At 43.5% G+C, this 14,820-nt stretch overlaps 1 protein-coding gene across 5 annotated transcripts in view; it reads right to left on the reverse strand.

Moving 5' to 3' along the window:
* Btg3 (BTG anti-proliferation factor 3) overlaps positions 1–12,776 on the reverse strand; it is a 47,859-nt gene extending 35,083 nt beyond the window's left edge. For 2 of the 5 annotated variants that reach the window (XM_076549126.1, XM_076549128.1), the window contains exons 1-3: positions 11,919–12,054; positions 8,362–8,540; positions 3,751–3,888 (exon numbers count right to left, since the gene is read on the reverse strand). In XM_076549126.1, the coding sequence (XP_076405241.1) occupies positions 3,751–3,888; positions 8,362–8,534 (311 nt within the window). In that variant the 5' untranslated portion in view covers positions 8,535–8,540; positions 11,919–12,054. Of the gene's footprint in view, positions 1–3,750; positions 3,889–8,361; positions 11,003–11,918; positions 12,055–12,759 lie in introns of those variants that run through there. The other 3 variants (XM_076549127.1, XM_076549125.1, XM_006983590.4) reach the window with 3 other exon arrangements.
* Positions 12,777–14,820: the final 2,044 nt, after the last annotated feature.

Consider the following 14,820-nt stretch of genomic DNA (forward strand, 5'->3'; position numbering starts at 1 on the left):
GGCTGTCCTGGAACTCATTTTGTAGACTAGGCTGGCCTTGAACTCACAGAGATTGACCTGTCTCTACCTCCTGAGTACTGAGATTTGACTGCTAGGAATAAAGATGTATGTCATCACCACCCTGCTAGGGCCTGTGTTTTTTAAATTTACATACAGACAAAAGACTTCTGACAATTACTATAATTAAAGGGAAAATGATGAAGATAATAAAGGAGATTTGCTTGAATATATTATGTTATTGAGATTTATAGAACAACTGATCACCTTTAAAAAACTTTTTAAGAGGCCACTGATCCTAGCACTTTGTAAGCAGAGACAGAAAAATCATGAGCCTTGAAGCTAGTGTGACCCAATGCACCCACCAAATCTCTTTGGGCCTTAGTTTCCTATGAGGATGAGGAAGCCAGTAGTACTTCTGGGCCATCTCTCCAGCTCAATCCAGCAATTCTGAATTTAAAATGCCTAGCAGTTTGGGTGAGTAACTCATAACACAGAATACATGTAGTATATATAATTTCACATTTACTTAAAATGTGAAACTGAAGCACATCTTCATTTTTTTCCCCACTAGTAGAGTTAAAATTCAGGGAAACCAGAAAGGCAGAGAATAAATTACTGCCTCTGTAGAAACAGAAATCTACTACAAAGGCATGCATATAATAACTGAAGGACCTGTTGTATTAACTAACTCTGCTCTCTCTGATAACCAATTAAACTGCACATCTTTGTTTTTGTAGTATTTTGGAATGAGGGCTTCCTACTAAATGAAACTACTGGCTACATTATTGTAACATTAAGAATATACAGTTAACTCCTTATGAGAATTAGTAATGGACAACTTTTAAACTTTCCATCTCAATGATGTATTGCTAAAATATCAAGGCTAATTTAGTTACTATGAAACAAATCGATACTTATCTAATGCTCCTTAACAGAAAAAGATTGTAGACATTAAAGTTGTAAAATAATACTGAACAGATAAAGTTGCCAGCTTTCTTAGACTTCCCTTCATAGGAAAAAAAAAATCTATTTTATTATGTATCTTCAAATATTTCACCAAGTGATAACCTACTAAGTTCCATGTTATTCTATGACAAGGAAGAATGCTCTCTCTAAACACATCTCAATTTTTATTATAGCACCTTGGCCTCAAGTATACCAATGCGTTATTTCTTATTTTTAATTTTAATTATGTATACATTTGTGGGTATGTTCAAAGAGAGTGCTGGTCCCCTTGAATGCTAGAAACATCACATCCTCTGGAGCTTAAGTTGGTTCTGAGCTACCTTACATGTGTGCTAGGAACCAAATGAATCCTCTAGAAAAGTAGTACATGCTATTAACTATTTCTTGAGTCCCAAGTTACTGTTTTTGAAGACAGATATATTTCAATTATATATCTACTACATCAGCACAGTTCTAATTTTCAGAACATTTATTTTTCCAGTTTGGGTTCAAAAACACATTTCCTTATCTCAGTGTTCTCTATTAACTTACAAAGATCATATTGTTATGTTCTTTGGAAGGGTTTTGTTACCAGGGTGTATACACTACAATATTAAGCTAATTTGTATTAGCTGTTTAAAAAAAGCGACAACATACCAGGCATGGTGGCTCATGCTTTTAATTCCAGCATGGTGGAGGTACTGAAAATAAACTAATATGATAAAACAAGAGTAGGTTTTTATTATCTGGCATTATTAAGGATGAACTACCTAGCTGGGCATGGTGGCACATACCTTTGCCTTTAACCCCAGCACTCGGACCTCTGTGAGTTTGAGGCCAGCCTGGTCTACAGAGGGAGATCCAAGACAGCCAGGGCTACACAAAGAGACCTTGTGTGTGTGGTGGGGGATGGGAGCAGTATATCCAGTAGTATATGGGAGGTACGGGGGCAGAGTAGAGAGTGAAATGTAAGGGCTGAAGAGAGGGCTTAGGAGGTTGTTGCTTTTCCAGAGGACCTGGGTTCAATTCCCAGCAACAATATAGAGCCTTACAACTATCAGTAACTCCAGTTCCAAAGTTCCATTGCCCTATTCTGGTTTTCTCGGGTACCAGCATACACACGGTGCATAGACATACATTCAGGCAAAGCCCATACATAATGTATCCTGTGTAAGAAATATGTCTGACATTAAGAATGTATAGGTCTTTATGGAAAGAAACTGAAGGAAATAACACAAGCAATTGAGAGAGTTCAAACAATGGGGTTTATGCCAGTTACACACACACAGACTGTAAAGTTTGTAACATCTGATATTAGGAATAATTTTTTTTTTTTTTTTTTGGAGACAGGGTTCTCTGTGTAGCTTTAGGGTCTGTCCTGGAACTTGCTCTGAAGACCAGGCTGACTTTGAACTCAGAGATCCGCCTGCCTCTGCCTCCCAAGTGCTGAGATTAAAGGCGTGTGCCACCACCACCAGGCTTGGAATAAATCTGATAAGGTTATTGCTGATACAACTTTAAGCGGTTGTCAGTAATGACTCAAGATTAGGAGGGATTGGCTGTCCATCTCAGTGACACTGTGATGGTTCTTTATTTTGTGTAAACTCGGGTCTTTAGCAGGATTTCAGTGGGTAAAGTCTCCAAAGTAACCCAAATAACACTGAGTTCTTACTCAATCCCACAATCTAAAACTGTCTTGACTGTCTCTGATCAAAACTTGACAAAGCTTAGTCTTCCTTTTTCCACAAACAAAACAATGCTGAAAAAGCTCTGCTTTCATGAACCTGTAACCTCCCCAGTTTTCCAAGACAATACCCTTATATCCAGTAGTCACTGGGGTTTTGCTGATAAAACTTAGGATACACATCCATTTTTTCAGTATTACTTATCTTCATTACAGATGAGGTTAAAGGCTGTGACCATCTCTATGTATATAGCTAGATTCATATCAAAAAGCAACTTCACTATAATCAATGGAGAGGCCAACAGAATTGTACTTTCAAAATAAAGAGAAAGTCCCCATGGGCACCATCATAGGAAAACCATGGGAGTTCATGCTACTAGTTGATTCTTCTTCCTGGAGAAAACCAGCTTCCCTGCCCTGTCACCTAGTTACCCGCAATCCACCCTTCACATAGCAGCTCAAGTAACACCCACTCAGCAGTCTTCCTCTCTTTGTGCCGCTTAACACTGTATTTTGTGAAGTTTCTAATATGGCACAAATCATACTATGCTGTAATTTGCTTACAATTTCTTCTCTCTTATTACCCTTTGAACTCCCTAAAGAATGTTGCTTTAACTTCTGAAAACTTCACCAAGTGCCTACTTTACATAATGTTTTTATTAGAAGTTGAAGTAGATTTCACATCTACCAGCCTTCTACAGTTGTTTGAGATGACAGAAGTAATTTCTATTATGGGAATACAATCTTTAGAATGTTACTAAGGCATCTGAAAACAGAAACAAGGCAGCGATGGAGACCAACTACAGGTCACTGTCCTACATTATTTAGAATCAGCTTCTCCCAACTTGAAGAAAGGGGTGTGCCAGTCACATGAGTGCAACAGTGATAGGTGCCTAAGGTCTACACCTCTTGGTGTTAGTAAAATCCTTGGCAAGGTGCCAGGAAAACCTCTTTCTGAGTTCTTCATGGTATAAAATAGATTCCCACCACCTTCAGAGGGTAATTTCATAAATCTCTCCTGAGAAAGCCAGGCTGCCAGCTCCTGGCTGTAGAGAAGTAAGACAGGACACACAGGAGGAGGTTTGGTAAAATTGGTTCTGCTGCTAAACATGAAGACTCACCGACAGCACACCTCACATGGATCCACCCAGAGTGTGAGCTCTTTGGGCAAGCCCAGGTCACTGTACAAAATGCAGCTCTTCTCACAGGCTTTCAGGACATCTGGATCAACTCTCTGAAACTTATTGACACGAATGCATCTACAACAAAACAGAATTAGATTAATAGCTAGAATTGAATCTCATCATAAATCTTCTCTATCAATATATGAGAAAGTGAATGATAAAATTCCCTGATGGAGAACCTGGGAGATTCTTAAGAGTGAACTTCAGGCAAGAGAGGCAACATGAAGGCTGCCCAGCCTGGTGAAAACAGAAGAAAGTATCTGTGTGAGCCCAGAGCAAGCACCAGTCCCCTAAGTTATCAGAGACCACTAAACAGTGCATAGACATCAAATAAGCAGAGACCAAAATGTTTAGAACTTAGAACTCTTAACAGTTTTGAGGGGTGTGGGGGGGAACAAGAGTCTCATGTATCCCGGGCTGACCTCAAACTTGCTATAGAGTTGAATGTTATTGGAACTTGTGATATACTCTCACTTCTGCCTCTCAAATGCTGGGATTAGAGGCAGAAACCCTCACACCTGCTTTATTACAATGCGGGAGATCAAACCCTAAGCTTCATGTTAGGTAAGTACTCAACCAACTGAGCTATATCCCCAGCCCTGACATTACAAAGTTTTGCAGACTAAGCTGATAAAATCTGGAACTAATAAAACACTCCAACCAGTGCCTCAAATATTACTGGAACTTTTTTGTGACAAGTTTTATTGCTACTATTTTACATCCCAGGTAAAAACGTGAAATCCTAAGGGAGACAGCTTTTACTTCATCTATAATTGTCTCAAACGTAATTATTCAAGGATGATAGAACCATGCATATCACATACTTATTAATAATCCTAAAACATTTATTACTTTATTTGATGTAACTTGTATTACACAGGACTTTCTTTTATCTAAGAGTTGCCAAAATAAGTTAGTGAAAATTGAAAATTAATAAAGCTGGTTACATTTTAACCTAAAAAATGCCACGTTCACCAATGGAATGCAGAAAATATAGCTAGCAGTGTAGGCAGCACCCTATCATCACCTAACCTGTTGCCTCCTTGTACTGTACTGAAAAAAAAAAATTTAAGTTTTTTTGCCAAGTGACTAAATAGTATCATGAATGCAAAAATGTACCTTAAAACATGCATTCTGCTTAAGAGGAAAAACAGGAGCTACAACAGAAATTATGAAATATGGGGTTGGGTATTTAGCTCAGTGGTAGAGCGCTTGCCTAGCAAGGCCCTGGGTCTGGTTCTCAGCTCTGCGGGGGGGGGGGGGGGGGGGAAGAAAAAAAAGGAGAAAAAATATAAAATGTATTTTATTGCTTTCAATCAAGACTCAACCAAGACAATCTGGCATTAGTACTACTCCTGGAATTTATCTACTGGGTAAAAGCTTAGATAAAGTGTTTCACTTCTCTACCACAACTGAGGATCTGGAATATGGACATACAAGTGAACTGACAATGACCATCCATTATAATCTGCTTTTAGGATGAAGTGGATATAGCTCAGTAGTACAGCAATTGCTTGAGTTTCTGTTACTGGGCTCAATTCCAAGCACCCAATAATAAGAGCGATAAATTCTGTAACTAACAAAGACCACTCAACCAGTGTTTCAATTACTGGTGTAGTACCAATGTGATACTTAGGTTTTTTTTTCCCTGGAGACAGGGTTTTCCCGTGTAGCCCTGGCTGTCCTGGAACTTGCTTTGTAGATAAGGCTGGCCTTGAACTCAAAAAGATCTGCCTGGCTCTGCCTCTTGAGTACTGGGATTAAAGGCTGTGATATTTAGTTTTTAAAGTTAAGCTGTTTCATTAGCTGATTTTAATCTTCACTAAAAAAAGTTCTCATAAGACAACTATTTCTAGAATATAGTAATTCTTTTTGATCACATACTATGCAATAGACAGCTTCCTATTAACTGGTTTTTTTTGTTTTGTAATTTCATGACCTAGCTATTATTTTAACCTTGTAAGGGAAAAAAGGAGGCAGGCATTTAAGGAACTTGTCCAATATCACACACCAGTGAATCTAGACTTCAAATACTGGCTAACAACTCCAAAGTTCATGTATAGCTTAGAAATAGTGTGCTTGCCTAGTGTGTATGATTTACAGCCTACAAAAACCCTCTCTCAAAGCTCAACCACAGTTCCCTATCATTTCTTTTTGTTGTTGTTGTTGTTGTTTTCTTTTGTTTTTCAAGATAGGGTTTCTCTGTGTTACAGCCCTGGCTGTCCTGGATCTCACTCTGTAGACCAGGCTGGCCTCTAACTCAGAGATTTGCCTGCCTCTGCCTCCCAAATGCTGGGATTAAAGGTGTGCACTACCAACACCTGGCAAACTTTTCCATTCATTTATTTATTGAAAGCGTTTCTCTGTGTTACAGCCAGGGCTGTCCTAGAACTCAATCTGTAGCCCAGGCTGGCCTCTAACTCAGAGATGTGATAAAAGGTGTGTGTTATCACCGCCCAACTCCTTATCATTTCTTAATTGCACTACTAAAAATAACAAATTCAGAGTAAAAATTATTTTATGGTCTATAAGATGTTGCATCATCTTTTTTATTAGATGGACCCATCCTTTGGATTCTAATGTTACACAGGTTCTTCAAGTTCCATGCACCAAGTACAAAGCAGTTGAGACAGTGGAGCTCTTCATGTTTACACATCGTAATCACGAGAGTGATGAAGAAGCTAAGCTTTAAAATTAGATACAATGCCAAGTTTGTTTTAACCAATTTAGGTACATAATATATCTTTATGCTATTTTTTTTTTTTACCCTACATACTGGGACTACTTTTCTATTAACTGTTCTTTATATGCAAGATTATAAAAGTTACATGAAAATAGTATATTATTTACTTAATGCTGATGGTTCTTTTAAATTTTTTGGCAATTAAAATATGTAAGAGACTTTTGTATTCATCTATATTTGTCTGCATTCCTGATTATGTTTCCAGATTAAATTCTGAGAATTAATGTTCAGAATATAAATATTTTTACAGGTCTTATATTGCCAAACTGTCCTCTACAAATATCTCATTTGTATAAAATGTAGAAACAACATTTTTAACTTACTAGCTACATGCCTACTTGTATTCATAATATTGACCAACTTACTAGGAAACTTGGGTAAAAATGAAGAAACAGCACCGAAACTACGCCGGCTTACTCTGTCACCAGACTATCACACCCCAACTGGCTTTAAGCCAGTACGAGACAACAAACACTAAGATCTGTAGCTGTCACTTCAGTCCTGGATCTCTCAAATAGCTCTGTACTTTCAGTGCTAACAAGAAGACCTTCTTATAGGTGACCTCCTAAGTACTGGTCTGTGGGACCAACGGTAGGGACAACAAACGTGAACAAATAAGAGTCTTTCTGCAGTTGTCTGTCACCAGCTAACCAGTGTTGCACTTTAAATTCTGAGCCGTGTCCACAATCCCATTATGGTATGACAGCAAGTTTTAGGAAATGACTTATTTGGCTTCTCAGTAGATACATCTGTACCAAAGTGAGCATGCTGGGGCATGTTTTTCTTGTGCAGCTTAAAGAAAAGGCTGCTCTTCTAGCTGTACATGTAACTTACAATCAGAGTATAAGGCAGTTCCAAGTAGATACTGTCTTCTTTCCTAGTGCCAAGACTATGGTGGACACGAGCTCACGAAAACCTGGTGTCATTCATAAAATCCCCAAGCCAGTATTTATCACCTGAAGTACACAGGTGAGGTACCTTCAACTGGCTTATGACACAAAGGAGAGAATATAAATGAGATCATCATCGGAAAGGTCAAAAACATGTTATGCTAATTATCTTCTTCTGTTTGTGTATTGAGACAGGGTCTTTCGATATAGCTTTAGAGGTGTCCTGGGACTATGTAAACCAGACTAGCCTTGAAATCACAGAAATCCCACCAGCTCCTGACTCTGGAGTGCTAAGATGAGAGGCGTGTGCCACTATGTCTGGCTCTGTCTGATTATCTTATTTTACCTTTTTCTTTCCTTTTTGGTTTTTCCAGACAGGGTTTCTCTGTGTAACCCTGGCTGTCCTTGAACTTGTTCTGGAGACCAGGCTGGCCTCAAACTCAGAGATCTGCCTGCTTCTGCCTCCTGAGTGCCAGGATTAAAGGAGTGTGCCACCACTGCCTTCTTCAAAAGAACATACAGCATGTACTTTACCTTTAGATACAATGCAACTAATTTCCCTCACTCTTAATTATCATGCTCGTTTAGAAGAGATTAGGAATCCTTTAGATTTGTGAAAAACCCTAAGTACCCATGATAACAGCAAAGTGTACTTGAACAGGAGCCAGAGTATGCACAAGAAACAAACTGACGAATCTAGAGCTCTGGCCTCCCAAGACTAAGCAATAGGATCCATCAGCAAACCCTTGTACTTTAAAATGAACAAGAAAATACCACAACACCCCAGAGTTTTGTATTTTGCAGATAAAATCATAATAGGCACAATGTTCTAAACCTTTAGTCTCCTGGCCTTGTAGCCATTACACAAATTGATCTTCACTTAGTCCAATTCAACCACCCAATCTAACTCTTTACCTGTAGGCTTGTCCTTTTGATGGTTTTTCTGGATACCAGTGATTTTTATATTTCTCCTGAAGTATTTGAGTCAATTTCTCAGCAAACCTCTCAACTGCTTCTTTTTTCAACTTGTCATGTTTTCGAACCAGCCTCGTGAAAAAGAAGACAACAGCAGCAATTTCGTTCTTCATTTTTCCCTGTAAAGAACAAAGTGTTCTTAAAAACAAAACACAAATCCAAACAGCAGCAACAACAAAAACCGCACGCATGCAGGAAAATAAAGTTCTGTACAATATGCCCCCTTACAGCTCTCTCCTCTCCTTTCAATTTTACCTTGTATACATGTCCAGTAATAATCACTAATGTTTTTTCATACTCAGAGACCTCTTAGGAAATACTACTGGGATTCTTACTACTTAGTTTTAAGCAGTAGTTCAGTGAAGAACACATCACATTGCTTCTGATGACTAAAATAAAACCAAGTAACACCCCAAAAGAATCAGTGTAATAAATACTACACCAGTTTTACTAAATAAGTCAAACTCTAACTCAAGTTACAAATTCGGTGAGATGATTTGAAACAGAAAACAGAAGAGTCCATTTGAAAATCTAGTCCTCAGGGCTGGAGAGATGGCTCAACAGTTAAGATCACTTGCTACTTTGCAGAGGATTTGCATGGTAGTTATTAACAATCTGTAACTCCAGTGGGGGGTGGGGAGCTTTTAACCTTCCAGGGTACCAGGCACACATATGGTGGCCATACATACATGCAGGCAAAACACCCATACACATAAAAAGTAAAGAAAAAAAAATCATTAAAATTTACTACGATAGCTTCATTTTGGAGATTTGTAGTTCTCTCTAAAGGTTAAAGAGCTATGACATTTCCAGTAATTTTACTAGCTAGAAGCCCAAGAAAACAAAAACATATGCCCCCACAAAAAACATGTACAGATATGTCCATGGCAGCACTATTCATACCAGCTACAAAGTAGAAACATTCCAAATACCCACCAAATGATGAACAAAGTATGGTATACACGAACAATGGAACTGGCAATTACAAGGGATGAAGTCTTAACATGTGGTACAAGATGGGAGACCCATACACATACCATGGAAAGGCAAAGCAGAAGCACACAATACCACATATTGAGATTCCCCTCATTTTAATGTCCAGAACAGGTAAGTCTACACAGAGAGTGATCAGACTGACTGGCCTAGAGGCAGGAGGCGTGGAGGACCAGGAGGAAAGCTTCTAGTAGGTCCAAGGTTAATTTTCTGCTGTGATAAAAATATTCTAACTGAGTACTGTCCTGGCTTTACAATGCTGACTATGCCAGGAGCACTTGTTTATTTCAAATGGATGAGTTGTATATATGAATTATACTTCAATAAAGCTGTTACACATTAAAAGTTTTGTTTTTTTCCTGCACTGAGTGTTTTGCACATACTCTTTCAGGAACATATATATATATATATATATATATTTTTTTTTTCCTAAAAAGCTTAGACAACACAGTGAGTATTAAAACATAGTCAACAGAACATAAATTCAGGATCACTCAAAAAATTAAATAATCAGTTACGTTTTGGAGCTGCATTAAGGACTCTTAAAATAGAAAATCTGATTTGTCATTGATTAATCCACAAAGGCTGTTCTGGGGTTGTTTTGAATACATATATGCTTTGAGATGAGCTCATTCATTTGGCAGATGAAAGTAACCTGGAGATCTTCAGATGCAGCATTTCCTAAGTAACGTCATCTTTCTGGGCGCCAATGACAGGCCCTACTGTATTGATTATAACTGCGAACTAGCTTCACAACAGCCGGTTCTAACAAATCAAAAACAACGACAAAAACTCAGGAGCACCTGGTCCTTTCAGCTTTCTTTTCTCAAACTGCTCTTTTAAGTTTCTTGTCTAATGCAAATGCAAACAAGCGACCTCACTGTAAAACAAATTCTACATAGTTATCTGAGCTGTGTCCTGGCAGCCACGCTCACTCTGATCCTGCATGGGAAGATAAGATACCCAAACCTTCCTCTTGGACTCTCCGAAGGCCAAATTCACCTACTGCTATCACGAACTGGTGGATGGAATCCTCACAGAACAGTGTGTGTGAGCACACAGAACCTCAGTCTACTCCAACTGCTGTACAATCTCCCTTCCCCTGAAAAATGTGAGGTACGCCCCACTTCATGAAGCTTCGTTTATACTTCATGTGTAGCACCTATGACGGAACAGAAAACCCACCGGCACTGAAGACACACTTTGGGCAAGAAAGTTGCTTGGTGGAACGACAGGAGCTCCACTCCCCCAACAAAAAGACTTACAGGAAAGAAAAGGACTGACTGATTCCTAGAGCATTCTCATTCATCAATTCGGCCAGTATGTGCCACATAACAAGAGTTTGGGGATGTGCTTTTGTTTGCTCCATTTCATATATAAAAAAAAAATAAAATAAAAAAGGAAGGAAAGAACCACTTAGTGGTTGCTTTTGGTTTGTAACAGAAGATGAGTCATACGGACTTATTTATTTTTCGGTTTGAAGGAATGATGACTGGAAAATTAATCCCCCCCCCCACTTCTATCCGTGTTCCAGGAGCACCCAAAGGCAAAAAGAGGGAGGGAGGTCTAAAGCCGGGAAGGGGGGTGGGTGGGCGAGCCACCACGGGAGGGACCCATCAGACCTGAAGCGTCTACTGCCACCCACACTCTCCCCCACCACCACCCACCCAAGCCCAAAGCTCCCATTTTCAACACCGCTTGGTGACGTCATCCCGGGACGTCGTCACCGCGGCGGCTGCTCCTCAAGTTCTACTTTGTTCCACGAGCCCGGCCTTCTAGGAGTTTAGAACTTTGTAGTTTTTCCCCCCCACCCCCCCACGCACGCACCCCCACCCCGCCCCTCCCCGCGAACGAAAGGAAAAAAAAAAAAGCGAGTCGCAATTTCTAGAAACAAATCCCTTCTCCCAGGTGGACGCTGCCAAGGTGGAGGGGGGCGGCAAGCGTGGTCGGCGGCGAGCCGGGCCCCCCGACCGCCCGGGGGCGGTGGTGGCCAGCGGGATCCAGATGATGGATCCCGGCACGGGTGGGGGACCCACCACCCCACCCCCGGACCCCCACACATACACACACACACACAAAAAAAACACTCGGGAGGGGACGGCCTGCGCGCCGCGTCCAACCTGTGCAAGCCGGCTCGCCCCTGCCCGCCGCCCGCCCGCCCGCCCGACGCCCGCGGTCGCCTCCCCGGCGGCGGCGGCAGGCGACGTGGCACGCGCCCGGGAGGAGGCGTCGCCCTCCCCTCCAGGACCCGCTGCCGCCGCCGCTGCTGCCGCCGCCGCCGCGCATCTCGCCCTCGGCCGCTCCGCTTTCGACGTGGCGGCGGGCGCGTCCCGACCTCCCTGCGCCCCGATGCCCCGGGCCCCGCCGCGTCCTCCTCCTCCCCCGCGCCCGCCCGCCCGCCCCATCCCGCGCCCCCGCCCCGCTTCCCATGCCAGGCCCGCGCTCCCTTCTCCGCCACCAGCGTCTCCCTCGGCCGCCCGGCCGGCCGGGCCCGCTCTCCTCACCGCCGCCGCTCCGGTGGAGAGGGGGGGGGAGAGGCTGCACCCTGCACCCTCGCCGGCTGCGACCGCGTCCCGTGGCCGGGGGGAAGCCGAGCGCGAGTGCGAGCCACGAGCGAGTCCCGTCGTCCGGCGAGCGCCGCCGCTGCTGTGGCTGCTGCTGCTGCTGCTGCTGTGGCTGCGTCGTCGGGCCGCCGCCGCCGCCGCCGCCGCCGCCGAGCGCGCGCCGACCAGACTGGCGGGCGACAGAGCGCGCGGCCCAGCCAGCCAGCCAGCGAGCGAGCCAGCGAGCGAATGAGCGAGCCTGCGAGCGAGCGCGGTCCCGACGCGGCGCGCGGAGGGGCCCCCCGGAAGAAGGGAGGGGCGGGGGGAGTGGGCGGGGCCCGGCGCTGCGCGCGACCAATACGCGAGCTCGGGGGGCGGGGAGCTCCGCCTGGACCCGCCCCCTTTCCCCCTCTCCCCCCCTCCCCGCGCCTCCCAGCCCGTGCGCGTGCCGGAGGCCGGCCCGAGGCTGCGCGCGCTCCCGGCCTGGGTTCCGACGGCGAGGCTCGCACGAGGCTGCGGCGCGTCCAGCGGGAGCGCCCTCCCTCCCCCGCCCGCCCCCGAGGGCCTTGCCCTCCTTCTCCTCCTCCTCCTCTTCACGCCAGTCTCCCTCCCGTAGTGCGACCCCGCCTCGCGGCTGCCCGAGGGCAGGTTCCGTCCAGATCGCCACCTGGCTTCGAGGGCGAGCACCGAGGGCAGTCTGGCGCCGCCGACTCTCCCCGTCCTTCCGGGCCCTGAAGTCACTGGCTGCTCCCTCCCCACCCCCTGTGCGTGAGATAGATAGCTTGTGAGAGATAACTCTTACCTGAGCACTTTGCTGGCCGAGGGGGTGTCTCCATCTGAGCCTGGTAGCCTCCTGTTGAGGTTTTTTTTTGCATTTTTTGTTTTCTCTGCTGGGCAGTGATTTAAGGGGCGGCCCCAGGGATGGCCCAATGGACGAAGCGATCCTCGAGTGGCCAGACTTTCTATTTCTGAGGCACTTTAACTCAAGGACTTCCCAGGAATAAAACTTAAGCCTTGACTAAACACATAAGAAAGGGGAACAATTTCTTTCCATCCCTGAACAAGGCAACAAGGTGTTCGTGTGGTGAAAGCAGTGGATAAGTCTAAGGGGCCCGGAAAAACGCAAGCTGCTCATTAAAAGAAGACTAAAAAAATGCAAATTTAAGAACTAATTGTTAAAGCTTTATCTTGACCAGATTTCTTGGTATTTACTAGGGCCTGGTAACATGTGTTAGCCTCATTCTATGGCTAAACTGTTTATTATTGATGTTGGTGATGATAGCCTTGGGCAACTCAAAAATGATCATTTTTGCCAGTAATCTACAACCCTCAAACCGTTATAAAACTAGTGTAATATGTGTTTTATTTGATGAGAAGCATTACTACGGTTGTAGAACCTAGGCTGCTTCTCAGTTGAAAGAGGGGCTGTTATAAGTAGTCCTTGGGCCAGTCCAGGAGATGGTCTAAGAGTGTTTTCATTGAAAACTAGTAATCACCTTGATGTTATTTTACTGATATAGGCCTTTAACTCTACAGTTTCATAAAATGGGTAGTTACAAACATTTTTAATTGTCAAGAAATTTCTAAATCTTTCTTGTTATTAATGTTCTCTGTAATCCCCCCCCCCTTTTTTTTTGGACACAGTATAACAGCCCTGGATCTGGCTTTGTAGACCAGCCTGGCCTCAGACTCACAGATCTGCTTGCCTTTGCCTCCTGAGTGCTGGGATTAAAGACTTTTGCCACCATGCCTGGCTAGAATCCCTGTATAAACTTTATTCATCTGTTGCCCACGTGGTTCAGACAAAAGTGCCATATTCATTTAAACCCAAACAAAAGGCAAACACTTGAAGCCTCACACATTCGGTGGTATTAAACATATCTGAAACACTTCTGTTTTCCCTCACTCACTTTTCGCCCACATGGTAGCTCCCTTTGTGCTTTTCAAAACTTGCCCGTGTCGAGATAGCTTAGTGGTTGAGAGCACATGCTGTTCTTACAGAAGACTGGGGTTGAATTCTCATCACCCACATGTCTGCTAACAACCCTCTGTAACTCTAGTTCTGGGTGATTCCATGTCCTGTCCTGACCACCTCAGGCATCAGGTACATACATCGTGCATAGACATACATGCAGAGACATAAAATCTTGCCTTTTTAAAAAATTTTTATTTTTAATTTTAAGCTCTATCTGTGTACTTCAGAACCACTCCCAGTTCCTAAAGTCGACAAATAAAAGTGCCGGAGAGACGGCTCAGCCGTCAAGACCATGTGCTGCTCTTACAGAGGATCCAAGTTTGATTCCCAGGACCCACATTTGGACCAGTAACTCCAGCTCCAGGGGATCAGACACCTCTGGTCTCTGATAGCAATATATATAGTTTAAATGAAATTGTTCTGGTCAAATGAGACCATCCTCCGCAGGAAGTGTGCAAGGGGGATTGCTCTGGAGTGGATATTTGTGTTGCCACCACCAACTGTTACTTAGAATAACTCAGCAATGTAAGGATGGTATTTGGAGGTGAGGTCTTCAGGATGTGACTGGATTTTGAGCATAGCCTTCCTAGGAATGGTATGTGTGCCCTCTTAGAAGGGGCAGTGGAGAGATGATTGCTTTTTCTTCTTTGCTAGAGGACGCTAGCCGAAGACAGAGAGCAAACCAGGAAGTGAACCCTCACCAGACACGGGGATCTTGATGTCCCACCCTCCAGAAAATAATCTCTATTTTTTTTAATCTGCTCAGCCTTTGGTTTTATGTTATGGCTGCGTGAACTAAGAAGGAAACATGGCTGGTGTGAACAATTACATGCTAATGTTTCTCTTTCACAGCCAACACAAAATGTTCACTAAAATCGTTCTTAGTTA

Source organism: Peromyscus maniculatus, chromosome 12 (assembly GCF_049852395.1).
Source record: "Peromyscus maniculatus bairdii isolate BWxNUB_F1_BW_parent chromosome 12, HU_Pman_BW_mat_3.1, whole genome shotgun sequence".
Classification (NCBI taxonomy): domain Eukaryota; kingdom Metazoa; phylum Chordata; class Mammalia; order Rodentia; family Cricetidae; genus Peromyscus; species Peromyscus maniculatus.